At 64.0% G+C, this 26,146-nt stretch overlaps 3 protein-coding genes across 9 annotated transcripts; 1 reads left to right on the top strand and 2 right to left on the bottom strand.

Moving 5' to 3' along the window:
• Positions 1 to 153: 153 nt before the first annotated feature.
• On the bottom strand, positions 154 to 2,462 carry GPX4 (glutathione peroxidase 4). 2 transcript variants are annotated; one of them, XM_036889981.2, is made up of 7 exons: positions 2,306 to 2,462; positions 1,310 to 1,404; positions 1,083 to 1,227; positions 809 to 960; positions 681 to 705; positions 497 to 556; positions 154 to 416 (listed from the first exon to the last, which is right to left on the bottom strand). In XM_036889981.2, exons 1-7 carry the CDS (start codon positions 2,387 to 2,389, stop codon positions 384 to 386), a joined length of 594 nt encoding a protein of 197 aa, XP_036745876.2. In that variant the 5' UTR covers positions 2,390 to 2,462; the 3' UTR covers positions 154 to 383. The 2 variants fall into 2 exon arrangements, with proteins under 2 accessions (XP_036745876.2, XP_036745875.1); XM_036889980.2 differs by lacking the exon at positions 2,306 to 2,462 and adding an exon at positions 1,654 to 1,887.
• Positions 2,463 to 6,045: 3,583 nt separating this feature from the next.
• POLR2E (RNA polymerase II, I and III subunit E) lies at positions 6,046 to 11,176 on the top strand. Of its 3 annotated transcripts, XM_036889984.2 has the most exons (8): positions 6,046 to 6,202; positions 7,185 to 7,359; positions 8,924 to 9,039; positions 9,772 to 9,852; positions 10,113 to 10,171; positions 10,287 to 10,365; positions 10,534 to 10,618; positions 10,843 to 11,057. In XM_036889984.2, exons 1-7 carry the CDS (start codon positions 6,146 to 6,148, stop codon positions 10,597 to 10,599), a joined length of 633 nt encoding a protein of 210 aa, XP_036745879.1. In that variant the 5' UTR covers positions 6,046 to 6,145; the 3' UTR covers positions 10,600 to 10,618; positions 10,843 to 11,057. The 3 variants fall into 3 exon arrangements, with proteins under 3 accessions (XP_036745879.1, XP_036745877.1, XP_057345575.1); XM_036889982.2 differs by lacking the exon at positions 10,534 to 10,618 and having other exon boundaries at positions 10,843 to 11,176; XM_057489592.1 differs by lacking the exons at positions 9,772 to 9,852; positions 10,534 to 10,618 and having other exon boundaries at positions 10,843 to 11,176.
• Positions 11,177 to 14,148: 2,972 nt separating this feature from the next.
• On the bottom strand, positions 14,149 to 25,961 carry ARHGAP45 (Rho GTPase activating protein 45). Of its 4 annotated transcripts, none has more exons than XM_036889973.2 (23): positions 25,688 to 25,961; positions 24,540 to 24,855; positions 21,728 to 21,871; positions 21,427 to 21,511; positions 21,275 to 21,347; positions 21,076 to 21,142; positions 20,844 to 20,981; positions 20,698 to 20,762; positions 20,393 to 20,503; positions 20,242 to 20,322; positions 18,543 to 18,731; positions 18,269 to 18,406; positions 18,005 to 18,192; positions 17,776 to 17,900; positions 17,618 to 17,719; positions 17,418 to 17,522; positions 17,148 to 17,320; positions 16,830 to 17,018; positions 16,614 to 16,751; positions 16,307 to 16,533; positions 16,014 to 16,224; positions 15,294 to 15,402; positions 14,149 to 15,018 (listed from the first exon to the last, which is right to left on the bottom strand). In XM_036889973.2, exons 1-23 carry the CDS (start codon positions 25,775 to 25,777, stop codon positions 14,651 to 14,653), a joined length of 3,432 nt encoding a protein of 1,143 aa, XP_036745868.2. In that variant the 5' UTR covers positions 25,778 to 25,961; the 3' UTR covers positions 14,149 to 14,650. The 4 variants fall into 4 exon arrangements, with proteins under 4 accessions (XP_036745868.2, XP_036745872.2, XP_036745867.2 ...); XM_036889977.2 differs by having other exon boundaries at positions 17,618 to 17,701; positions 25,688 to 25,959; XM_036889972.2 differs by lacking the exon at positions 25,688 to 25,961 and adding an exon at positions 25,469 to 25,630.
• Between the last annotated feature and the right edge of the window lie 185 nt (positions 25,962 to 26,146).

The following is a 26,146-nucleotide window of genomic DNA, read 5'->3' as shown; positions in this document are numbered from 1 at the left end:
CTCTGGGATGTACCCCGCCTGTGCTCAGTAGGGCTGCTGTGATCAGAGCTGGGGACCACAGGCGGGTGCAGCCCTCTGAGCCAAGGCCTCACAACACCCGTCCCTGAACTGCACCCACCCCCCAAACCCACGGAGGCAGGAACACCCCGAAGGCCAATTTTTATATTTTATTCCCACAGGAAAACAGTTAGGGTTGGGGGTGCGCCAAGCCACAAGCTAGGCCGGGCCGAGGGGCCTTCTGCCGGCAAAGGTGCACGCCGGGTTCTCGGGTCTGTCCCACCAGCAGGCTGGTTTCCAGGCAGACCGTCATGGGTGCCGGGGGGGAAGGCTCTTAACAGCGAGGCAGTGGACTCGGGCAAGGGGTGCACACTGTTCAGGTGGGGCTAGAAGTGGCAGGGCAGGTCCTTCTCTATCACCTGCAGGGAGGAGGTGGGGGGTCAGAGGCAGCCTCTTGCGGTGGCCCTGACCCCAGTGGGCTCCTGGGAGAGGCACATACCAGGGGCTCTTCCATGGGCCCATACCGCTTCACCACACAGCCGTTCTTGTCGATGAGGAACTGTCGGGTTGGAGGACTGTTAAGGGTGCCCTGCTGGGGGCCAGCGAGCACCCCACTACTGCCCTACTTGAGCCAGGGCCCAGAGCCCCTGGACACAGACAGCCCTGGACCATCCCCATCTTACCTTGGTGAAGTTCCATTTGATGGCACTAGGGGAAGAACCATGAAGTCGTCAGAAATCCTGGGGCAACTGGACCCCACAGCCCCCGGGAGCCACCATGCCCCTCCCGAGAGCCCCTAGGCCCCACTCACTTCCCCAGGGTGCCCCTCCCCTTGGGCTGGGCTTTCATCCACTTCCACAGCGGGTGGGCATCGTCCCCGTTCACACAGATCTTGCTGTACATATCAAACTTGACGTTATAGCCAGCGGCAAACTCTTTGATCTCCGCGTTGCTCCCTGGCTCCTGTGGCAAGCCGGGGTACTGCGGTGAGTGCTGGAGGGCCTGCACCCCGTGGTCCCCCCTACTGTGGGCACAGACGCTCTGCACGCCCACACCCACGCCCAGGGACACGGGTGGCCACACACCTGTTTCCCAAACTGGTTGCAGGGGAAGGCCAGGATCCGCAAACCGCACTCAGCGTATCGGGCGTGCAGGTCGACGAGCTGAGTGTAGTTTACGTCTGTTTTGCCTCATTGCGAGGCCACGTTGGTGACGATGCACACGAAGCCCCTGGGGGGCGGGATGGGACAGTCAGGGGAACTCAGGGCTACCGATCGTCCTCCACCTCTCTACCAAGCAGGCAAATACCCACCGGTACTTGTCCAGGTTAACCATGTGCCCATCGATGTCCTTGGCTGAGAACTCGTGCATGGAGCGGGCAGAGCGCCAGTCGTCGCGGGCCGCGCACTGCAAGGCAAGTGTGCGTTGAGCGGCACGGACCAGCCTGGCACCCAGGGCCCGCTGCCACCCGGCCCACTCTCCCAGCGTCGGGTCCCGGAGAGAAGGATCGTAGGCGTGTCCGTGCCCTGGGGCAGGGCAAAGGTCACGACTGCTCCTCCTCGAAGGTGCACGCCCGTGCCCAGCGGGACGCACTTGGCCGGAGAGGATCTGGGACCCAGCCAGAAGCCCCAGAGGGCAGGGGAGCCTCGCGCGCACCGGGTCCGGGTCAGGACACGCAACGCAGCATTCGTTCTCCCTGGCCGCAAGCTCCGCCCGCCCAGGGCTCCTGGGCGCTCTCTTCCGCCGGGGGCGCGCTCTCTGGCGCCCGCACGCCGGGGCTTTTCGCCGCCGGAGGACTCGGCGCCGCCGCCGCCTGCCCGGCAAACGGCACCGCTGCCTGCGGCGTCCCGGAGAGCCGGCGGCCGCGCGGCCCATGCCGCCCGACTCCGGCCGCACCCGCCCGGGGCACAGAGCCGAGTAGCTAAGGCGCCCCGCTGCCGTCAGACGCCAGCGAGCGGCCCCGGCGCGAGGCAGGGGGAGGGGCGGGTGCGGCGCGGCGCGTGACCTCGTATTTCCAGCCCTCCGGGCGCCCCGGCGCCAAGCCCGGCCGCCAAGGGGGGGTCGCCGTCGCTTCCTCGACGCAAAGGTCCCTGCAGCGCCCGGGGACGCCCGCCCGGGGATCCTGGCCACCCAGCCCTGCCCCCCGATCGCCGCCCGCCCCCACTCCCGGCCCCGACCCCGCCCCGCGATCGCGACCCTCGCCGGTGGCTGCCGGGGAAACGAGCGCCCCCCGCAAGCGCCCCAGTCCAAGGCCGCAGGGCCCGCGCGCCCGCTAACGGCCAGCCACCCCAGCCCGCCGCCCGCTCACCATGGTGCCCGCCAGGCCGGGCGCCGCCAGTGCCCCGCACAACAGCGCCGGCTTCAGCAGGCGGCACAGACGGCCGAAACTCATCGCGGCAGCCGGACGCCCAAGCAGCGCTCCTCCCCTCGCCGAGCCTGCCAATGGACGGGCGCCGGTGCGCCGCACCTCCCCTCCCTAGGCCACGCCCACTAGTACTCTCATTGGTCTGCCGCTCCTCCGCTAACGGACGCGTCCCGTGCCAGCCAATGGGAGGCCTGGGTGTGGGGGGCGCGGGGCGGGGGCGGGGCAGGACTGAGGCTCTGTTGTTGTGGGTGACTGCGCATGCCTGCGGGCGGACGGCCGCGTCTAAGCTAGCGAAGTGTTGGGGGTTTAGGGACAGTTATCTTGGTGCTTAGCCCGGAATCCGCGTGACTCCAGACAGCTTGAGATACTACTGGAAACCCGTGTGTGGGGTGTGGGGTGGCTCGAACTTGCAGAAAAGTCGCCCCAGCTCATTGAAAACTGGGGGATTTCTTTTAAATGTCAGTAAAATAAAACGGGGGTTTGGACTCCGCACACTCAGGGCTGCGGTGTAGCCGTGCATGGCCCACCGAGTGGGGGCCCGGCGTGGGGACTGGGGCGACCGCCGCTGCAGTGCGCTCCTCCAGTATAGCGGCAGATGCATCGCGTCTTTGGACACCGAGTCCCACCTGAGCCCATGGGGGTTCCTAATTGGACCCCTCCCCGGGGCGCACCGGGCACCCGGGGCGGTATTCTCCCGGTACAGCCGTTAACGGCGGCTGCGCACGCGCAGGTCCGCAGCCCCCTTATCTCCCGCCCAGGCCTCTGGCGGGGGCGGCACGGAGGGGTTACCCAGCGGGTTCCTGTGAGCTGCGCCTCTGGAGCCCCTGCCAGCCACCCTGCACTTGACCAGGGCCCCTGGGGCGCAGCGTTCTGAGCAGTTATGGAGTCTCCCGTGAGCACTCCGACCCAGGCTGTCTCTCTCTGGAGTGGGTCCTCTGGGGGAGCCAGTGAGCCCCCTCCCCGTGCCCCTGACCCAGGCCTGCCAGAGGGCAGAGCAGGAGGGCCTAGGTAGCCCAGTTCCATGGTGGAGGCTGTGTAGCGAGGGTCCCCGGGGCCAGGTCTTGCTCAAATGGCCTTCCTCACGTGGCTTCTTCCCCCAGCCTGGCCACTGGGGTAGGCGGAGCTCCTGGAGTCTCTTCTTGGCACGGAGCCCCCATTATCTCACCAGGGCAGCCTCACTTGTCAGAAAGACTCCCTTTTTCTGCCCCCCTCCAGAACCACTGGGTGTCATGGCCACACTATTAAGTCTGTCAGACCTTTGGGGAGACTCAGCTGTTTCCAGATTTTCTCTGGTTCTGTCCTCTGACTTGGTTGTGAAGACAGCTGCAAAAATGGTTATATTTTTTCAGGGTAGGCAGAACAACAGCTCAGGGCTAAGCTCACTGAGGGAGGGGGAGACGGAAACGGGCGGCCTTACCCTATTCCTGAGATAACAGCAGAGGTGGGGTGCAAACCTGCTGGGGCTGGAGCTGCCTGGCGCTCCCCAGGCCCTGGCAGGGATTTGCACCTGGGGTTTCAGAGCTTTTTGCCAGAGGGACCCCACTTTACAAATGGGGAAATTGAATCTTGGGGATGTCTCAAGGCTCCAGGGAGGCTACCCCCTGGTGGCTTTAGTCACTGTGTGTCCCACAGTCAGGAAGCTGAGCTGCTAACCTCAGTTCACCATTTTAAAGTGTTTGCTCCAGTGATTTTCAGGGTATTTACTATGTTGTGTGAAGACCACCTCTACTTCCAGAATATTACCCTCAAAGCACCCCTTTCCCCATGAGCAGTTACCCCCACTCTCCCCAGCCCATGACACCCTCCAGTCCACATTTTGTGGAGTCGCCTGCTGTGGACGTGTCACAGAAATGGGGCCACACACTATGTGGCCTGTGTCTGGCATGGTTCAGAGTCCATCCACGGTGTAGCACATGCCAGGGGTCCCCTCATTTTCCTGTCTGATGGTGCTCCATGTGTGGATGGACCACATATTTCACCATCCACCTGTTTATGGACATTTGGGCAGTTTCCACCTTTTGGCTTTGTAATGCTGTACTAGTTTTTGTGTGTTTTGCACACATTTTCATTTCTCTGAGTACTCCTATAGGAGCAGAACTACTGGGTCACATGGTGGCTCCTTGTTTAACTGAGGAACAGCCAGACTGCCTGCACCCACCTGCTGCCATTCCTGGGCCCTGCCTGGGTCTCCATCCAGGCTGCCCCTCCTGTGACCCAGTTTGCCCCTCTCTGCAGCAGCCTGCTCACTTCCTTTCTCCCATCTTAAAACCCACTCCTAACACTCTCCCTCTCTCCTTGGGTGCTTTTGTTTCCACACCTCCAATTCCTTTCCTACCAAAAGCCACCCCACTCCTGCTAATCCCCCTCCTCGGATCTGCCCTCATCCTGGTCATTGGTTAAACTCCTTTGGCTAAGCCTCTGCCTAATCCTCAGGTCTGTTCAGATTTACCTCTTGGTGGCTTTGGCGATCCCTTCCTCTATCCCTCCTGCTCCAGTTACCTTCTTTACCTGGTCCCAGAGCACCTGACAACCTCTTACTGCCCTTTATTCTATTTAATATGCACTTATGCAACACAGTGCCAGGCACTCCGATCATTACCCAGGTACCTTATGAACCAGGTCTGTTCTTCAGGGCAGGGGGAGGAAGGCAGTGAGACACAGAGAAGCTAAGTAACCTGCCTAGGGTCACACAGCCAGGAATGGAGCCCAGGCTGCTCCAGGATCGCCCCACCTCACCCTCTGGCCTTCTACCCCTCCCCTGCACTGGCTTCCTTGCTGCTAGCACACCAGGCAAAGTGCACTTGCTGCACCCTCCACCCGACACACCTGCCTCCAGCCTACCCTGGGCACCCTGCCTCCTTTGGGCTTTGGCTGGAATCTCTCTCCTTGTTCCCGGACTCCTCTTTAGGACTGCAAACCTGCTATCCATCCTGTTAAACGGCTCCTATCCTGTCTCTCCTGGAACGTGAGGGGGTGCTGGCCTCTTTTGGTCACTCTGTGGTTGCTGTGTGGATCCTTGCGTGAACGGGCCACTGCATGCAAGTTAGGATGGCCTTGAGGGGGCAGGCGCAGATGCGCAGGTTACACATTCACCGCCAGGGCCCGTTGGATGTGCACGCAGCGGCTGGACTTGGGCTCAGGGTACGGGAACGGGGGAGGCAGGTGGGAGCACTCCCTGAGCACCAGGAGCTATGGTGATCTCCTCCCAAGCACCGCTGTCCCTTTAGACTCGGAGCTAACCTTCCAAACTGGGGACATTTTATTGTTTCCGTTGTACAGACGGGGAAACAGGCTGGGGCCATAAGTTGAACACGGGCCAGAGCCAACCGAAAGAACCGGCTACAGTTGGATGCACAATTACGTACGGGGCGCCTATGAGGCCGCCCGACCTTCCCTGAGGGCCGATAAGACCCCTGACTCGGTCCGGGATACACTTTCCCCGCCCACACCTTGCCTTCGCCTCCCGGGATTCTAAAAGGCCGCTGCCAGCGGTCGCTGAGCCTAAACTACAATTCCCGGGAGGCCTTGCGGTCGAGGCCACGCGAGAACAGCCACGCGAGAACGGTGGGCGGGGCCGTTCTCCGGCCTCTCGCGCAGCCAACCACCGCCCTCAGAAGGCTCAGGCTGCCCTCGGCCTCGCCGTTCCAGAAACGGGCAGGGTTCAGGCGTTCGCTGAAGACAGGCCTGCACGGGGGCGAGAAAGGGGGCCTGAGGTGGACGCGGCGCAGGCGCAGTCTGCGCGGTTCCTGCTGGGGCCCCGGAACGGTGAGAGCGACCGGCCCCATGGATGACGAGGAGGAGACGTACCGGCTGTGGAAGATCCGCAAGACCATCATGCAGGTAGGCGGACGGCTAATGCGCGGTCCGGAGGTGGGAGCGAGTTTCCCTCAGCCGCGCGGAGCGGAGGGGCGGCCGAAAGCGGGGTCTCCGGGGCTGCATCGGGGCCTGGGGTCTGCGGGCACCGAGACGTCGTCCGAGTGGTCCCCGAGCGGGGAGGGTGGGGCTGGCCGGGACGCTCGCCGTCCCTCCGCGTCAGGACCCCACGCGAGAGCGGGACAGGAGACGGCAAACACTCGGCCGTCCGCCGGCCTCCGTTCCTGGAGGGCTTAGCGCTGCCCCCAAGCGCAGGGCAGAGCACCGGCGTGGCGGGTATGGAGGGAGCCCCGGCCAGAGGGCGTGACCCGCCCCCCCGGTGAGGCCGTCCCTCCCCGACCTTGCTGTCTGATGGCTGCTTCAGCGCTAAGACTTGCTCGGGCGGGACGTGAGGCAGGAACACCTCCAAGCTGGCTGAGCGTTCATCGTGTGCCGCTTGCTTCCAGGCACCCCAGGGAGGGACCAGCGTGATCCCCAGAGACCTGGGCCAAGACCACCCAGCCCGCCGGGACTAAACCCAGGCAGCTGTACCTGTCCCTCTACTGCTTTGCAAAGCTATCCCAGAGACAGGGTCCCGGGGCGGCCGTGCTTGAAGCTGACAGCGTTGGGGGCGGGAGGGAGAAGCCCCGCCTCTGCCCCATAACGCACAACACCCTCCAGGCGGCCGTCTCCACCTGCCCCAGATCCCAGCCTGTTGCCCGTTCCTGAGGCTCTAGATACGATGGTCGGGTGCGATTGGCAGCTGTCTACCTGGAGTGGCACAGGGGTCCTCTAGGGTGCGCACGGGTCTTTGTCCGCACTCACCCCTTCTCTCCTCTTGGGCCTCCATACACCCCAGCTGTGCCGGGCCCCAGACTTTCTGCGTCGCCCTCTGCAGCAGCGTGGGCTGGCCTGAGCCTACTGGGCTCCCCTCTGCACCTTGGAGTCACCTGGCTTGCCCTCTCCTCAGCTGTGCCATGACCGTGGCTACCTGGTGACCCAGGATGAGCTGGACCAGACGCTAGAGGAGTTCAAAGCCCAGTTTGGGGACAAGCCAAGTGAAGGGCGGCCACGACGCACTGACCTCACCGTGCTAGTGGCCCACAACGATGACCCCACGGATCAGATGTTCGTCTTTTTCCCAGGTGAAGACCTTGCTGGCCGCATGTCCCCAAGGGGTTGTGTGTCAGGTGGAGCCATCCCAGCACCCCTCCACCTGACCTCAGGCCTTAGATCCCTGCCCTTGTGTCCTTTCTGTCCCCCGACCTGGCTGTCCCCTGCAGTGCCCGCCCCATCCGACTCCTTCTGGCACCACTGCAAGGCCCTCGCCCTGCCCTTGTCCCTTGTCCCTGCCAACACTCTGTCTCCACACCCTTTTTCTCCTTGCTCTGCGTGGTTACTGCCTAGTACCCTGGAGAAAGAGCGCAGGTGCCTTCCCTTGCAGGACCCCTGTGTCTTAGTGCCCACGCCACTAAGGCAGCTGGGCTGTGGAGCCCCCAGAGGTTGGGGGCCGTGCTGTGTCGTGAACAGCTTGGTGTCTCCGTGCGTAGAATTGAGGAGGTGAGCAGAGAACATTTGCAGGATAGACCCGGGTGGCACTTTTAGGAAAGCATCCCGTATGTGAGATGTTTTTGTTGGGGGCTTTGGTGGCCAAAACACGCCGGCCCCGTGAAGCTTCCTTGGCCTCCTGAGAACCTACCAGTGGGTTGTCCCTCCTTGGGGTTGGAGTTCTCACTTCACCTGTGGCTTTGGTGAAAGTGGCGACATCACTGCTGCTTTCAGACGGCTCTCAGGACAGGATCCGGGGTCCTGCCTGTCAATCTGCTCAGGCTGCTCAAGCAGCTGAGGTTTGTTCCCTCCCAACTCCCCGGTTTGGGAGGCTGGAGGTCCGATCCAGGTGTCCGTAGGGCGGTTCCTCCCAGGCCTCGCCCCTGGCGTGCATGCTGTGCTCCGTGTCCTCACAGTCATCCCTCCGCGTGTCTGATCTCCGATCTGTAGGAGGACGCCGGTCACCTTGGATTAGGGCCCACCCTAAGGCCTCATGCAACCCTAATAATCTCTTTGAAGACCCCGTTTCCAGATGCAGTCACATCTTGAGGTCCTGGGGTTAGGGTTCTAGCATAGGGACACACAGGGACCCATGGCACTTCCTGTGGGTGGAGTGAAGGTCTGAGGAGAATGTCGTGATGGAGGAGACATGCCATTTTCACAAATAAGGCTTGGCTGGGAGGCCTGCACAGACCCTGGCGGCTGGCACCCAGCTGCTTGACCTGCTAAGGCCCTGGGGTCCACCTCTTCCCAAGGGACCGTCCTGGGCCCTGTGCTGGGGAGAGCGTGCAGACCCCACCACTGCAGTGTGAGAGCGGGCTCTCGGGTCACCTGGCCTCATCTCACCTGAGAACACCCCAGCCGCACATCTCTGGGCTCCCAGACTAAATGACCTAACTCAGGGATCCCCAGGTCTCAGGTCCCCTGAGGTCCCAGAACAAACCCGATGCCCCGACCCTGCTTCCAGAGAGATCCCATAGGTCTGGAGCACCGCATGCCCTCCAGCACCCAGGTGATGTAGGGGCAGGCAGCCCCTTGTTGGGGAACTGTGGCCCCAGACAGAGTAAGCAGCTGGTCTCGGTGGCACCAGGACACTTCGGCAAAGCAGGGCGGGGGGCAGCGGACCCTGACAGCATGGGCTGCCATGTGCTCTGTCCCCAGAGGAGCCTAAGGTGGGCATCAAGACCATCAAGGTGTACTGCCAGCGGATGCAGGAGGAGAACATCACACGGGCCCTCATCGTGGTGCAGCAGGGCATGACGCCCTCTGCCAAGCAGGTGGGCCCCCTGTCCCCACGCTTGCCGAGAGGACCCCGGGCTAGTGCCAAGCAGGCAGAGCCTGCCCCAGCCCAGGCAGGACGTGGCTGCGTGCGTGCCTTGAGACCTCCCACTTCCTCTCAGCCCTGAGCCCGTGGACCCCACTTCCCCTTCCTGCGGCACCTCCTCGCCAGGCTGTGGCGGTGGCTTCAACCGGGACATCCCGTCACAGGCAGGCTGCTGTCCTGGCTCCTGGCTCCTGGCCCCTGGTGGGGCTCCAGGAGCTGAGAAGGAGCAGCTGTGGCATGGCCGGCTCCCCGAGCAGGCCCCACATTCCCTGTGTCCCTTGATCGCTGGGCAGAGGAGCCCAGCAAGGCAGGGAGGGGGCCAGGGGACCAATGAGCACCCCCCGCCCTGTGTCCGTCGTGGCTGTGGGGTCCTCATAGTCATGCCAGCTCAAGGACAGCCCCTGGAGCATTTGACAGCTGGAAATCGCCAGCACCATGCCAGCTGTCAGCATTTGAAACACGAGGCCCAGGCCCAGGAAATGTGCAGGCCGGGCGGGCTGGTGGGCTCCTTGCGTGGAGAAACCCAGCTGTAGGGTGGGTTTTCCCGGTTGGTTCGTGGCGCATGACGTCTCCTTGGAGCACGAGGGTAGACCCTGTGCAGCTTCCTGCCTGCTGGCAGCCTCCAAGAAGGAAGTGGGACCGGGCTGTTGGCCTGGCCGAACCGGAGGGTGGGTGTCTCTTCCAGTCACTGGTCGACATGGCCCCCAAGTACATCCTGGAGCAGTTTCTGCAGCAGGAGCTGCTCATCAACATCACAGAGCATGAGGTGGGGCTTCGGGGTGGGGTTCTCACGGTGTGGGTTCCAGGCTGGGGGCAGCCGCTTCCAGGGAAGCTGCCAGGAATGCGGTGGCGTCAGGAGCAGGGTGGGATCCGGGCGGGGGCTGGTGTCGCCTGCCCAGCGCCTGGGGTTGGTGGTTCACCTGGGAAACATCATGGGCCCCCCCGCCCCCCCTCTGTGGGGGAGGTGCAGGGGCCTGCGGGCTCAAGGGCCTCTGGCCCTGGGAGACTCGGGCCTCTTCTTGGCAGCTGGTCCCAGAGCACGTGGTCATGACCAAGGAGGAGGTGACAGAGCTGCTGGCCCGGTAGTATCCTTCCGGCCGCCTGCTGGCCCGTGCCCCACCCTGCCCTGCCCTGCCCTCCCGGCTTGCACATCCCCTCCCAGTCGGCCCAGTGTGGTGTTTCCCTGACCGTGCTTCCCAGTAAACTCCGAGAGAGCCAGCTGCCGAGGATTCAGGCCGGGGACCCCGTGGCGCGCTACTTCGGGATTAAGCGGGGGCAGGTGAGAGCCCTCCTGGGCGGCCCAGCCCCTTCCCGCGCGCGTGGGGCCCTTAGGGTCACACCTCAAGCCCTTTAGAAGGCCACTAGGCCAGGGAGGCGGTCACCGTGAGTTGGCCCAGCCCCGGGTTAGGGGTTCTGGAACCACCCAGCCCCAGGCCCTGCCTTGTAGGTGGTGAAGATCATCCGGCCCAGTGAGACCGCGGGCAGGTACATCACGTACCGGCTGGTGCAGTAGTGCCCGACCCGAAGGCGAGGTGAGCCCCATGGCCCAGTGCGGGACCTGGGGGGCAGTACAGGGCTTGGGGGGTGCAGGAAGGACCCGGCTCGGGCCCGAGAGTGAGCCCACCTGTTTCCCGCCCCTGAGGTTATGACCAGTCTGCGTCCCCCTTTGGGGCGCAGAGGCACCTGGCTGTGCCCAGCCCTCAGGTCAGCGCTGTCACACGGTTGTCATCTTTTCTCTTGCCTGTCCCCCTGGCAGAGAGAGGGACTGTGGCCCCCACTCTGGGCCGGGGGCATGCTGGCCGGCCTGCCCCCCAGGAATCTTGCTGTTCTGGACCCCGAGGTGGCACTACATGGGTTTGCCTTCCTGGGCTGAGCCCCAGCCCATACCCGTGCGAGGGCACCACAGGGAGGCCTTGGCCGCCCGCCCACCCTAGCCTCCGTGTCTTCTGCACCCCCACCCCCAGCCTCCCATCACCACAACCCCTGCCCTGTCAGGTGGCCCTCGTGCCCTGACCTGTCGTCTGGAGTTGCTGTTGCTGTTGCTGTTGAATGCTGGTGTTTTTACAATTAAAGATATTTTGAGGAAACAAGTTGATTCGTCTGAAAATCCAGGGCAGAGTAACAGGTTTGGGGTGAGCAGCCTGGCCCCCGGTTCTCCAGGGCCTGCTCCCTGCAGTGTGGGCAAGTGTGTGCCTGCCCGCCACCCTGGCCCAGAAGCGGGAGCTGCACTCCGGCTCTGATTTCAGCCTCTGCATAGAGGTTGGGATCCACTGTCCACTCCCTCGTTAGGGTCCGATTCAGAGGCTTTCCCCACCCCGGAGGAGCAGTTGTTTGGTTTTCTTTCTTTGACTTACAGCTTTGTTGGGATACGACCCGCATACCATACAGCTCACCTATTACAATGTACAATTCAGTGTCTTGGTACTACCAGTTCCAGAACATTCCATCTCCCCCGGAAGCCCCATCCCCATCAGCAGTTGCCCCAGCACCCAGCACCCACGAGGCCATGTGCTGTCTAGATTTGCCTGTTCTGGACATTTCACAGAAATAGGGTCACACCGCACTGTGGGGCCTGTGTGTCTGGCGTCTCACTGAGGCCGTGTCAGTGGCATGTCCACATGTGCATGGCAGGGCTGTGCTGCTTGTTGCTGTATGATGAGTGGGTGGACACGTCTGCATCTGCTGACCTGCTGAAGTACATCTGGGCTGTTTTTGCTTCTCAGCAACCGTGAACATTGCCTTAGGAATCGTGTATGGGTTTCTGGGTGTGTGTGCGTTTTTCCTGGGTGTGAGCCGGGAGGGGAGCTGCTGGGTCCTGTGGAAACTGGTGACCGGTTTGAGGAACCACCAAACTGCTTTCCACAGCAGCCGCCCTACCGTAGCCCTGCCAGGGATGTGCGGGGGTTCCTCTGCATGCGTGTTCACGTGCTTGTCATCCTTCTGTGTGTGGGGGGTCTGACCACTTATGAATCATTTTCCCTGAGTACTAGTGACACTGAGTCTATTCCTGAGCTCGGCCACGTGTGGGTCATCTTTTGAGAAACACTGTTGAGACCCTCTGCCTGCAGGTCAGTGCGTCTTTTTGTGTTGTAGGACTTGTGCTTGGCATGCAGTGTCCTTAGAGATCGTGTCCCTTATCAGACACCTGAAACGAAAAACAATTTTTCCTGTTTTTGTGTTTCTAAAGTAGCCATTGACAGATTTGGTGTTTACACGCACAGCTTGGGTCCTGTGATTTACCTGTGGTCATTGCAGGATGTAGGGATGTAACCGCCCCCAGGCAGACGGTGGTCTGGGGGGCATGGCTCATGGGCTGGTGGGTCCTCTCCTCGCCACCCTGAACTGCCACCCTCCCGTGTGTGCACAAACAGGCAGGTCTGCTTAGAGACCCTCTCCCGTGACCGACTTAATGTTCCTGAATTAGTGACACAGTATGTCTGACAGTAGAGCAACTCTCTCCTTTCCTCCCAAGTACACATGCGTTGTTTTCAAAAACCATCTAGGCCAAAATGAGCCGGACACAGAAGGGCAGGTCCTGTCCGATCCCACCCCTGGGAGGTCCCCAGAGGAGCCCCATCCGCAGAGACAGAAAGTGGGTGGTGGGCCGGGGGCTGGAGGTGTGGGGAGTGACTGTTTCATGGGGACAGAGCTTCAGTTTGGGCAGACGGAAAGTTCTAGGGACAGAGGGCAGGGATGGCTGCACGACATGTGAATGTGCTTCATGCCTCCAGCTGTGCTACTTAAAAATGGTAGAAATGGTAATTGGGTGTGCTCTGCCACAATAAAAAAATGGTCCTGGCTATTCTTGAGAATTTATTCTTGCAAATGAATTCTGGCATCAGCTCACCGTCCATGAAAATTCCTTTTGCTTTCGGTTGAATTTGCTTTGTCTCTGAGGCTAGGGGCTCTGCTCACGCGTCAGGCAGGTTCCAGCCTGGGAGGATGAGGGCAGGCCTGTCATTTGCGGGGAACTTGCTGGTACCTCCCGTCCAGCAGCACTGAACTTTCCTCCGAGCATTCACCCCATGGTCCCTTGGGACCAGACCCCATGCCACCAGGCATGACCTGCGCCAAGTCCCCACAATTGGTTCTGGGTGGGCTGTTGCTCTGACCCCTGCCTTGGGGCCTCCAGAAGAGGTGGCCCGCTTGGTTTGGCTGGGCTGAAGAGTGGGGTCTAGTGTTCACATAGTTCACTGGCCACCTTGACATGCTGTGAGCCTGGGTCAAGCCTTGCCTGAAGCTGGCACCATCTGTGGATTATCAGGAGCCTCATTAACAGCACCTGGGCTGAGGTGTTTGCATCTGGGATCTAGATGCTTTTCATGACGTTTGCTTTGATCAGTGCCCGTAAGTGGGAAACTGCCCACCTTCTGAACACTGTGAGCAAAGTTGGTTTCATCTGTTAATTCTTCTGACCTTTTTAAAGTGTATGTCGTCAGTCAGCAGTTGGACAGACGTTCCTGTAGCACTTAACTCTGCTGCCCCGTGGGGCAGGAGTGGCCTCAGGCAGCATGTGATCAAGTGGGTGCGGTGTGTCCCCAGCCTTTGCAAGAGAACTGCAGCGAGAGGCTGCCATTTGCCAGGCCCGCGCCCTCCCCTTACGCTCTCAGAAAGCTGCTGCCGGGAGGCCAGGCCCAGGCCAGCTGCTGCACCCGTAGCAAAGCTGGGCTATGCGGCTGGCTAGGGGTGCCCTGTCAGGAGGGGTGGCCCCTCTGCTGCCCCACTGCTTAAACCGTGACTGTGTGCGAATCACATCGAATTTCCCACATGCTGCTGTCAGCCCTCTGGATAAAGCCAAGCTGAGGAACTGGCCACATTTCCAGTGCTCAGGAGCCATGGGGGCTGGCGGCTGCACGGGCAGTGGGCACTCCGCGCTAGGAAGGGTCTAGTGCACAGCACTGAGCAAGTTTACACACAGGAGCCCCCGTCTACGCCGTCTGCCTCAAGGGCCACGGGGGTGCATGCGCCCAGTGAGGCCGTGTTCGGTGGAGTCCCTCTTCCTCACAGCCCTCCCCGGCAAGGAGCCTCTGTCCCCATTCTGCCACTGCCAGAGAAGACGGGCCCAGGTCAAAAACTTTATTTTAAGCAAAATAAATGCATGTCAAAGAACCACAGTGTGGCCTGAGAGGGCACTAACCCTGTACCTAAGGCCCAGGAGTCCAAGCCCAGTTCTCCATAAAAGCAAGGGCGTCTTGAAGCCACTGCCAGCCCACCCAGCGTGGCCACCACGGCCTGGCGGCATGAGGCCAGGGCAGAGCCTGTGGTGGACGGGTGGCTGGGCCCAAGGAAAGGGGTCGCTCAGCAGGGATGTTTTCTCTTCCACACAGCCCTGGAGTAACTCCAGCTTGGCCAAGCGGACCTGCCAGGCACAGGGGCACAGGGGCACAGGGATACGAGCTCCTGGAAGCCTCTGGAAAAGGTGGCCGGTGCTGCCCTCACTGCAGGTGGCAGGGAGGAGGCCCCCGGTGAGTGGACGCGCAGCCTGAGAGCTCCGGCCACAGAGCCCAGGACGGCGTGGCCGGGCACAGGGATGCCCACGGGGATGGGAACCAGGCCCGCCCCAGCTAGACGAACGCCGGCCGCCTGTCCTGGCCAGCACCCACCGCAGCCCACCCGCCACAGAGCCTCATGGCAGGCAGCCAGGCCCCAGCCACGCTGTTGTTCTGGTTGGTGTTGTACTCGGAGAGTGGCTGGGCCAGGTCCTCGCCCTCGCCCGCCCTGTCCCCGTCCCCGTCCCCGCCCAGCCCGGCCACGGCCTCCAGCTGCTCCTCGCTGCTGCCGCTGCGGCTGCCTCGGCTCCCCTCCGTGCCGGCCTCGCTGCCCTGCTTCTCCAGGAAGCTGAGGCGGTGCAGGGTGGCCCCGCCCGCCGGGGACAGCAGGCCCGAGGCCTCATCCAGGTCAGAGTCAGAGTCATTGGAGGCAACGCGGGATCCTGAGAAGCCAAGAGGGGGAGATGCTGGTGGGATGGGGAACTGCCCGGCCACCCACCTGCCACCTCCCAGCACGGGCCAGGTGACTCTCAGCACTCAGGTGGCTGCCACGACGAGGCCACCCGTGCTTGTGGGCCACAGATTGAAGATGTAGTTGACAGACATGCCATCCGTAGGACAGAGCCCGCAGAAGGTGCGCCGGGCACTGTGGGCCTGCAACACGCCAACTCGCCAGCCCCCCGTGTGCCCCAGCAGGCGCTGGGGCTGCGCTGCTCACCTTGGCCCCCATCCTCAGCCGCCTCCTGCAGGGGGAAGGCAGCCCCCTCACGCGCCTCCAGGTACGGCATCTGGACCACCACCTCAGCCCGCTGGTTGTACGTCCCTTCCTGTGGGTGTGGCACAGAGGTCACGGAGGGGCCGGGAGGCCAGCCCATCCAACGTCCGTTTCCTGTCTTATAAATTAACAATTCTAAACTGTTAACATGCGCTGCAGCCGAAGACGTGTGATGCCCTGGTCCCGAGTCCCACACAGGCTGAGTGCGTCCAGCTAGGGCAGCAGGCCCGGCCCCTGCCCGGACACCAGCGCAGGAGCTGCTCTCCCGAGGCCTCACCCAGGCTGCGAACCTCCTCCTCCTGCCTCCCGTGAGCACGGGGAGACCCAGACGAGGATCAAAGACTCGTCACAGGGACTCGGGCACGGGGGCAAGCGGCTGCTCGGGCAGCAGGGGACACGGAGCTGCAGAGACAGGAACCCAGAGGCTAGGCAAAGTGGTAGGTGCGCCGGGGGTGGGCACAGGCAGCCGTGAGGGGCAGAGGAGGGCCAGGGGGGCCAGCCGTGGGGCTCTGTCCTGGCTGGGCCACCCCACTGAGCCCACACACCCTCAGCTCCTGTCTGAGCCAGGCCTCCGCGGTGCTTCCTGCATGCCCTTGGCAAGGGGGCCTACCGACCCCACGGCACTTGCCGGGAACAGACAGCCCGGGGTCCCCACGCCCTCACCTGGCCCCCAGGCGCCTCCTCGGGCTCCTCCTCAAACACCAGGCTGTAGTGGGTGATGAGGGTCTCCACGATGCGGGCCTGGTGGGGATAGTCGACAAGCGAGGAGAGGGACACGGTGGCCTCGGTGGGCCGCGGCCGCAGCAGCGAGGGCCCGAACACGATGCCCAGGTTCCCCGGAGTCATCTTGTTGTCTTGCTCCACCTCCACGATCCTGGGGGGATTGCGAGGACGCAGGAGTGGGTACGAGCGGCTCTCCAGCCCTGCCACCCCCGGCCCCGGCCCGTCCGGCTCACCTGCGCAGGTGCCGCAGCAGGTACTGAAGTGAGGCCCGGTTCTCGGGGGGCAGGTCCTGCAGCAGCTCCCGTAGCCGGCCCACCATGGCCACGGCCACGGCCTCGCTCTCGGCCACGTCTGGCCGGCCCCGGGACGCCGCCTTGGCCTCGGCCTCAGCCTTCAGGCTGTCCTTGGCAAGCCCCACAAGCTCATGGTAGAGCCGAAAGGATATGAGTGGCTCAGGCAGCTACGGTGGGGGGGTGCGTGAGTCAGTGCACAGCCACGTCCGCCCTGGGCCAGCCCCGCCCCCGCCCCTCCCCAGCACACCTGGCGCAGGTAGAGCTTGAGCACGTTGCTGATATCGTGTGGCGAGGCCTGGGAGAGCTCCACCAGCTCCTCGCCGGCCTCGAAGGCCTGGCACAGCTTCTCCACACGCGTCTTCACCCCGTTGACCCGGTAGATGCCCTGTGGGGGCCACCATCACCGTCAACCTCGGCCCCCGCCCCCTGCCCCAGGGAGAACCCCGCCCACCCCGGTGGCCACCTTGGTGTGCAGGGCCCGCTGCTCGATCTCACAGACGCACTTCCTGATGACGAAGGGCACGCCGTTGGGGGCTCTGCGGGCAGCTCGGCTGAAGTCCTGGCCGAAGAGCTGCAGGCGGCCCTGCAGCTTCTTATGGCCACACTGGATGGCCAGGGTCTCTAGGCACTTCTTGTGGCAGGCCAGGCAGCACTGGAGACGGGCAGACAGTGACCCCTGGCTGCGCCTCCGCCCTGGGAAGCCCTCATACCCGCCTGGCGCTGTGGTTTCCAAAAGCGCCCTGTGCCCGCCTCCCAGATGCTCTTCCTGGGCCCCACTCACCTCCTCGCACTCGGCACCCTGGAAGTAGACATAGCTGTTGCACTCCCGGCACTTGGCTGGCGTGCGCAGCTTCCGGAGCCGGTGGGTACGGGCTGCTTTGGACAGCCCCATGTGGCGGAAGGGGCCGCTGGGCATAGCCACTGGCAGCTCGGGGGCCATGCCGTTGAGGTCTGCTGGGGAGAGCGGACAGTCAGCCTCATGGAGGCAGGTGGAGCCAGACCCCAGTAGGCCCACACCTGCTCCCATGACTGCCTGGCTTGGGCCCCTCACCCTGCTCGAAGGCGGACACCCCTGCACCACCCTCTGGGTCCGCCAGCTCCTCACTGGATGACATGGTGCCGCTGGACGATGTCCGCTCAAACTTCTTAAAGTCCCCTGGTTAGGAAATGGGGGTGTCAGCAGCACCCCAAGCCAGACACCAGCCAGACAGTTCCCTTATCCTCACCCCCGTGGCCATGGGACCCCTTCACCTGAGCTGGGGCTGGGGTCCAGGCTGCCGTCGGAGTCCGAGATGGAGATGGGCCAGGACTTGTGCGGCTGGTGCCCGCGCCTACCTGTGGGAGGAGGCACGTCTGGTGAAGGGCTGAGTGGGGCTGGGAGCCGCCCCGTGTCCCCGCCAGGCACTCACCCCTGCTCCCCTTGGCAAGCGCCCCATCGCTGGGCCCTCCTTCCTCTGGGGGGCTGCCTGCAGCCTCCGTGCCCGTGACATCACTGACGTTGAAGCTGCCTTTCCGGGCGCGCATGACGGGGGACCTGGCGGGGCCGACAGCGGAGGCAGGGACCGTGGTGTGGGTCACAGAGCACTTCCCGCCCACAGCCCTGGGTGCTGCCGTCCCCAGTACGTGCAGGTGCCGTACCAGGTGCTGGAGACGTGGGGCTCAAAGTCGTAGCGGACATCTGGCTCCTCGTCGCGCCGCAGCTGGCACACGTGGGAGGCGTACTGCTGGCCCGGGTCGTACAGCTTGCTGCTCTCGCACAGCATCTGGAAGTGCACGGGCAGCGGGGCTGTCTGCATGTGCATCATCTGGTAGTAGGAGATGGTGGCCTGCGGGCAGGTGGGTGGCGGTCAGGGGCCAGCGGCGGCAGCCCCCACCCGCCTGCACGCTGGCGCCCGCACACACCGACTTGATGGTCTGGTCACTCTGCCGGATGACCTCCTGGATTTGCCGGAGCGCCGTCACCTTGGTGTCCTCCAGCTCCTGTTTCTGCGTCTTGGCGTCCGCCACGCATGTGCGGTACGTGGCCATGGCTTCCTCCGCCTGGGGAGTGAGCGAGGGGGCCGGGGCGGCCTCAGCTCAGGCCCAGCCCTTGGGGTGGCGTCAGGCCCCGCCGGGACCCACCGGCAGGCAGGACCCACAGCCTGGCCGGGCGCACTGCCCCCCTACCTGCCCTCACCTTGTTCTTGGCCTCCTCCTCCACGCGCCGCCGCTTGTCCAGGGTCTTGGAGGCCGTGCCCCCTGCCCCAGGCCCAGTGCCTGCCTGCTCCTCCTCAGCCCTGGACACCAGGAGGTGAGCCTTGTTGTGGTCCTCGCATCGCTGAAAGTAGCCCTGCTTGGCCTTCCGCAGGTTGGACACCGCCTCGTGCTGCGGGCATGGGAGGGAGGCAGCCAGCGTCGGGCCTCCCTCCCCACCCCACCAGCTGCAGCATGAGGTAGGCACCTCTACCACCTGCATCTTGCGCCAAGATCCTGTGGCCCTGCTAGGCACACACAGGTCCCCACTGGGCACACACAGGTCCTCGCCGGGCACACAGCGGTCCCCACCGGGCACACAGAGGTCCCTGCCCAAGAGCCACTGGCAGACAAACAGGAGGGCACACCTCCAGCGTCCGCCAGGAGGGATGGGCCTCTGGCACGCCGGCCCAGGATAGCCCAGGAAGCCGCAGCACACGCTCCACGCGCTGCCGGCAGCTACACCCACCCCTTCCACAGCTCTGTCTCTTTCACTTCCCTTCTTGCCGAGGAGAACAGTAAGGCCGCCATGGAAGGAAGCCACACGCCCTCAGGCCTGGCAGGAAGAGCACCTACTGGTCAAAGCCCGTGGGCCTTCTGGTTGCCGTGCCTCACGGCCTCCACCAACCGAAATTTAAACATAAAGAGGAAAATTCATACTAGTAGTAGGAGAAACCGAGGAGAGTTGTTTTAAATGACCATGTGTGGGGAACACCTTCCAGTACATGACACAAAATCCAAAGGCCACAGAAGGCAAGACGTCTACTCACAATTGCCGTTTCTACCTGGCTACACAGGCCACAGGCAAAATCAAAAGTCAGAACGATAAACTGGGGGAGTCTATACATTATCGAGGGCTGAGTTCCCTAGTAGGTGAAGAGTTCTGGCCCCTGTGCAAGCCAGGTGAGCGCAGAACACGGAATGAGAGAAAAGCGTAGCTACGGCTTGGGAGAGGAGCTCACTCGCTCACACCTAACTCGGCTGCTCTGTTTGGGCGCCGCTCAGAGGCCAGGGTCAGATACACACCAGGGCACACACACACGGAGGCACGGACACGAGCCGGTCACAGCAGCGCTGTTTGAAGCAGGAACCGCTTAGCAACAGCTAGAATGCCCATTTGGAGAACTGAGCCAAGTGGCCTCTGCAGCTGAGCACGGAGAAAGGGGTGAGGATGCTTCCAGGAACTGAGACGCGGGCGGAGGGGGGCGACCAGGAGCAGAACAGGGCGCTTGGAAGGTGTCACCTTGCGCACAGAAGCGGGGACAGGCGCGTTCGCAGGGACATGCTAGAAGGCATGGCAAGGTGGGGGGTGGGGGCTCTTCACCCCAGACCCCAAAAGCTAAGCCGAAAGGCCATTAGAGATAGCGGCGGCTTTGGGAAAACCCCTAGGAGAAAAGGGGGATGAGAGACACGTGGGAGTGGGAGCCCCGGGCCGGCCTCTGGGACCGTGGGGGACAGGGTCTCCCATTTCCGGGCTGCTGCTGTGAGTGGGGGCTGGGGCCTCCCACACGCACTGAGCAACACGGGTGGAACTGCCTGAAGGTAGCACCCACTCTGACCTGTGACGCCATGGCTGGAGGCCACAGCACCGGGGCCCACGGACCTTGGGGCCGCCGCCCACCCACCGCCCCATGCAGGCGTACCAGCTTCCTCTGGGCGCGGTGCCACGACTCCTTGACCTCCTTCCTGAGCTTCTCATGCTCCAGCCGCCTTAGGTTCAGAGGCTGGGGCGAGACGGGCTGTGAGTGGGATCCTGGCACCCCACTCACCCCCCCCGGGGCACAGCCCACCTACCTGGATGAAGGTCTGGGTCTGCAGCGTGCCCACTGCCTGCACGAGGCTGTGGCCAAACTCCAGGTCCTGCTCCAGAGCCAGCGAGTAGATGGACAGGAGGGGCATGTGGGGCTGTGGGGGGCGCCAGTGGCCTTAGGTGTGGGGCTGGAGCAGGGCGCAGCCCTGCCCCCCGTCTGGCTCCCGTGGCTGCCGTCAGCACCACCGGAGTGGAGGTGGGAAACCCTTCCCTCTGGCCCCTGTCGGTTGGCCAAGACTCCCACCCAGGCCCAACCGGCCCGGTGCCCCCGCAGCCCGCACAGCCCCACCTCCTGCATGACGCTCTGTCTGCAATTGTGCACAATCTTCTGTAGGCCTTTGGCAAAGTCCATCTCTGCGGGCGGGAGGCATGTGAGTGGGGTGCGGGACCCCCAGCCGGCCCCCCTGACACACACCGCGGCGCCTCATGCCTTACCCAGCGCCGTCCGCTTCTCCAGGTAGTTGATGAGGTCCTTCATGTACTTGGCCATGTTCTTGGCATACTTCAGCGCGGCATCCACACCCCCCTCGCAGCGCTGCAGGAGCGTGTCCACCTCCTCGGGGGCCAGGCAGCCTGTGGGGGGCCTGCTTAGCCCCACCCCTGCCTGGCTCCAGCCTGCACCCCAAGGTCCTCGGCCCAGCCCACTGCCAGCGGCCCAGAGACTCACCCGGGTCGCAGTCCTCGGTGCTGTGGGGCGCGCCCTCCCCACCCTGCCCATACAGGTTCTCCATGGACTGTATGGGACAGAGGCATGTGTAAGTCCAGCCCCCCTGGGCAGAGAGGAAGACCACGGAGCCCAGAGGAACAGGGATGGCTCGCCCGCCCCGCCAGCCTGGCCCACGCAGCCCCCAGGCCACCCTGCTCACCTGGCTCGGGTCCCCGGGAGGCACTGACAGGAGGGTGCTGCTATCCACTTCTCCCATGAGGAGCTCAGACACGCTGCAGGGCGGGCTAGGTCAGTGCCAAGAGGCACACGGGCCCCTCACGCCCCACCCCATTCTGCGGGCCCCACACTCACGTGCTGCTGAAGGAGACGGCGATTGTCTCCAGGGCCTTCTCAAACTCCTGCTTGTCTGACTCATTGTTGCACTCGTAGTGGAAGGCTGGGAGGGGTCAACAGGACAAGGGTGGTTGGCCCACTCAGGGAGGTGACTGCCCCCTGCAACTAACTGGAGGGAGCCCTGAACCCAGGATGGGCATTGCAGCAGGTGTGCCCTTCCAACTCCTATGCATCCTTCAAAACCCACTTCAAAAGGCACCTCCTCCAGGGATGCCCTCCCAAGCAAAAAGCCCTTGCTGCCCTATCCTGGATGGCTGACCTCTAATCTTGGCGATGAGGGTGCCAGCAGCCGTGAGCGTCTCCACAGTGTTCAACAGTGGGTACTTGGAGATGACCTGGCGCATCACACGTAGGGCCTCGCCCAGGCACTCGTGGGCCAGTGGCCGGCGGGCCTCAAGGAGGTCTGCCAGGTAGAGCAGGTATGAGCAGGGTGGATGGGGCCTGCTGGGCCCCAGGGAGAGCCTGCCCACCTCCTCCTTGGAGCTCCTGTCCCCATGTGGGCAAACAGGCGGAGTGGCAGCGGGCAGCTGCCTGAGTCTCACTGTGGGACCTCAGGTGAGGCACAGTCCCTCTCTGAGCTGCCGTCCAGGTCAGCAAAGGCCAGACCTTGGCTTGGGCAGTCCTGCTCAGAACACTTGCCTCATCCCTCCAGAAAGCATGTCCTCAGATCACAGTGCCGCCTCTTCCAGGTAGCCCACGTGGCCCCTTCCCTGCCCCAGCCCCTCAGGGCTGCTCGAGGCTCTGTCCAGCTCCCTCCATGCCCTGCCTGCCTGGGCGCTGGGCCTCACGCGCCCGTTATCTCAAGTGTCCCCTGGCAGCCATCCCACAGGGCTGGCACTGTCGCCGTCCCCACTTTGCAGATGAGGAGACCAAGGCGCAGAGAGGGGAATCCCCTTGTCAAGGGTCATGAAGCTTTTCCAGTTATGCCAGCTCGGAAGGCCTGAGGAAGCAGGGCAGGGGGGCCCCGCTCGGCTACATCCTGAGGGCAGCGGGGAGCCACAGGAGGTGTCAGAGCAAAGGAGGTTGGAGGACACATCCCCATCTGGGCGAGCGGCTTTAAAGGCCATCCTCAAGCGTTCCAGGGCGGAAAAAGGAGGGTGTGCGGGCAGAAGAGGCGCACAGAACAGCGCCACTTAGTGCAGACAAACCCGTGAGAGGCCTGGGAGGGGCTGGCGGCCTGGGCAGGGCACCCTTGCCCGCAGGCCTCTGGCTCTGTGCTGGAGTCTGTGCTGAAAGAAGGGACCTGAAGACAGGTGCCCCCCCCAGCACCGGGACCCCACCGAATGCCACCCAGAGACCCCCAAGCGGTCCCTGGCCCGACGCTCCTCCAAGTGCTTGTCCCCATGCCAGGACCGGCCCCCATTTGCTGCCTGAATCCTAGGACAACGGGATAGGACAACAGGGGCTTCAGGAACATGGAAGCTGGACATGTGCGCCCCTTCCTGGGACAGTCCTCCAGCCGCCCCCCGCCCTCCGCCAGGCCTGGCCATCAAGTGCCCTGCAGCAGGCAGGATGCCTGGAGAGCTCGGGTGTGCCCAGCTTGGACCTAGGCAGGCACTGGCAGCCGCTGTGTCCCCCGCGGCCGGCTGCAAATGCCCCAAGAGCCACGTGCTCTCGAACAGGCCGGGGTACCCTGCACCCTCACTGTCCCCTCACCTCGGGGCCCCGTGCAGTGGTGCACTGGGCCCTGGTCCAGCACTGGGTGCACCGCCCCGCAGATACACATGGCGTGGCCGCGGGCGTAGGACCTGAACGCGCAGGACAGGTGCCGCTGCCGCTGGCTGGTGGTCGAGGTGGCTAGCAGTCATACCGGCTCTGGCCGGTCCGCAGACCCCGCCCCCTCGGGGCTAAGCCCCACCCCGGCACCCCCATTCCCTGGCCTGGGTCCTCCACTCCCCACCAGGGCGCTGAGCCTGGGACCCCAGGCAACAGGATGTGGGGTGGGGCAGCCCGAGGGCAAGCAGGGAACCTGAGGCCAAAAGCTGCAGCGCGAGGGGCCGGGAGGTCCAGGAGACCCCACCCCAGTCCGAGCTGAGGTCCCCAAGGTGCAGGCCCCATGACAACAGACATCTGGTTGCAGTAGGCGGGTCGCTGCGCCGTTCCACACACCACCCCTAAAGCTCCCAGAGGGCGAGGTGGCCAAGGTCCCATGGCCTGGAGAGTGGCACCAGGCCCTTCCCCCGGCCCAGAGCAGAGAGGGGCGCCCTTGCTGGCGCGGCCCCGCCCAGGCCTGGTCAAGGAAGTGCAGGATGCGAAGGGAACCTTGATTAGAGTTTCCCCAGGAAACGGCCCGGGCTCGGCCACTGGGCCCTGATAACCGCGGGCTCCCACCCGACCCCTCAGCCGTCGTGCCTCCCCCGCAGAGCCCCGCATTAGCGCCAGGAGGCGGAGGCTCCGAGGTGAGGTCGGACCTGACACTGGCCCCTCCTTGGCTGGGCCAGCAGGGTCAGGGCCCCACTCGGGGCCTCTGTGTCTTCATCTGTAAGCAGGCACCTGGCACGGCGCGGGCATTGTGGCTTTGGGAGGAGTGGCACTGCGCCCGCCTGGCCGAGGTGCCAGGGACAAACAGGAAGCAGATGAAAATAACTCGGCAGGAAGCCGGGCTGTCAGCAGCCGCATGGAGGAGAAAAACGGAACTGCCATCCCAGGGCCCTCTGTCCTGCAGCTCACGCACCAGTCCTGCCCCTTGTCCAGAACCCCTCTCCAGCCAGACCTCAGCTCACCTCCCTCCCACCTAGCTCCCACTCACAGCGCTGACCCTGTGCCCTCTGCTCTGACACCTTCTATGGCTCCCTGCGGCCCTCAGGAGAACACCCAGGGTCCCCCAGCCTGCCGTGTGCTCTCGCTGCAGCCACAGTCACTCCATTCACCAGCCACCCCCAAACCTGGTTGCCCCCAAACTCCTATACACCCCTCAGAGCCTCAGCTGCAACGGCTTCTTCCATGGAGCCCTCCGTGAGAGTCCCTTCTGTGCCTCCCCAAGTCCCTCCCTCCACCCTGCCTTGACCACCCCCCCAGGGTCTGGGATGTATCTGCTCTGCCTCTGCCAGGCCTCCGTGCCCAGCGCTCACCGTCATGGAGAATGCACTCCTTGAGCTTCTCAAGACCCTCGGCAAAGCGGGCCACGTCGGCCAGCAGATGGGAGATGTCCTCCACGGCGTCAGGGCAGGGCCCCTCGGTGGGCGGCTCAGCTGGGCTGGCCACGGTCATCGGGCTGCGGTGGCCCCGGCCCAGGGTCCAGGAGCTGGCGCCAGAGAGTGGGAAGCCAGCAGCGCTGGCATGGCGGCTCAGGCTGGTGGGCCGCCTGAGTGTGCCCGAGGCTGCGCTCGGCAGCTCCAGACCGGGTCCGAGGGACACCGTGTCGGCCCCGTCTTTCCTGGGCAGCTCCTGCAGGACGGTGTGGAGAGCTAGTAACACAGGTGCCCCAGCCCAGATGCTGCCTCAGTCCCCCCAAAAGTGAAGTGGGGCTCTGGAGGGTCTTCAGCCTAACCCGTTGGGTCAAAGGTCATGGGTCAGAGGGCTGAGATTTGGGTCTCTGCCCCTCCCACACCTGTTACCCAACATCCTCTGCCCCGGAGCTTTCACAAACAACCGTCTGCCCAAACCACAGCCAGGGGCGGGGCCCAAGGGGATGCGGGGGAGGGGGCACCCCACTTCCTGGTGGGAGGCAGGGAGGGCCAGGGAGGGTCCTCAGCCTCTTGGCCTCCCCATATCCTAAGTCCTGTAGACCCGGGTCTCAGGGATGCCCGCAGGCCTTGTAAAGCCCCCAGGCCCTACACCGGCGCACCTATTCTGAGCTCTGCTGCCCCGTCAACCTGGGGCCCAACAGCTGGGCCAGGCGCCCACCCAGTACTGCCCCTCGCCCAAACCCCTGGACCTCCCACCCTCGAGTCCAGGCCCCAATGCTCCCCTCCCTGGCAAACCCCCTCCGCTTCCCTGGACCCCATGGCCAGCCCTGGCCAGGATGGGGTATGCGGCTGCCATCCCAAGGGGCTCCTACTGTGAGCTGAACGCCAGGGTCCTGGCCGGTCCTGCATGGCCCCCGCAGTCCAGCCAGGTGGGGGCTATAGCTGGCATAAGCCCCCCGCCGGCCCAGCATGGTGTGGCTGGGCCCCTGCCCCACAGGCCCCAAATGCAGGGCGCACCCTTATCTCCCCTGCCACCCAAGTGTGGCTCTGAGGTCCCCGGCCGCTCCCTGCCCCTGCAGAGGCTCACTCACCCCCGAGGGCTGTGGGCTGGGGCTTCCCGCCCGGTTCTTTTTTGAGATAGAAGGGGTTTTCATGAGCTCCCTTTTCTTCCTGGAGAACATGGTGCAGCCAGGCCAAGAGCCCGCGGGGGGCGGCCGGGGGCCGGCAGTCTGGGGGGTCTCAGCAGCGCAGCAGACAGCGCCAGCGGCCTCGGGTCCACATTGTCGCCAGCCACCCCCTCCCCAGCTGTCAGGCCCACGTGACAGGCCCAGCCCTCATTGGCGGGCCCTCCCCCCCACAGGAAAAGGCTGCTGGAGGTGGTGACGCAGACCCGCCCCCCACCTTCCCTGGCCTCAGCCTGCCCCTCTGCAGAGTGGGCTTCAAGGTGGGGCTCCAGGCCCCGCCCCCAGCTTCCGCTTTCAGGAGGCCTGAGTGTGTCAGATGGGGCACCCACCCGTGCTGACACTGGCGCTCCCCACCGCAGGGCGGCG

This window comes from Manis pentadactyla, chromosome 12 (assembly GCF_030020395.1).
Source record: "Manis pentadactyla isolate mManPen7 chromosome 12, mManPen7.hap1, whole genome shotgun sequence".
Classification (NCBI taxonomy): Eukaryota; Metazoa; Chordata; class Mammalia; order Pholidota; family Manidae; genus Manis; species Manis pentadactyla.
Note: the sequence above shows the minus strand (reverse complement) of the source record. Positions and strands in the feature narration are given on the sequence as shown.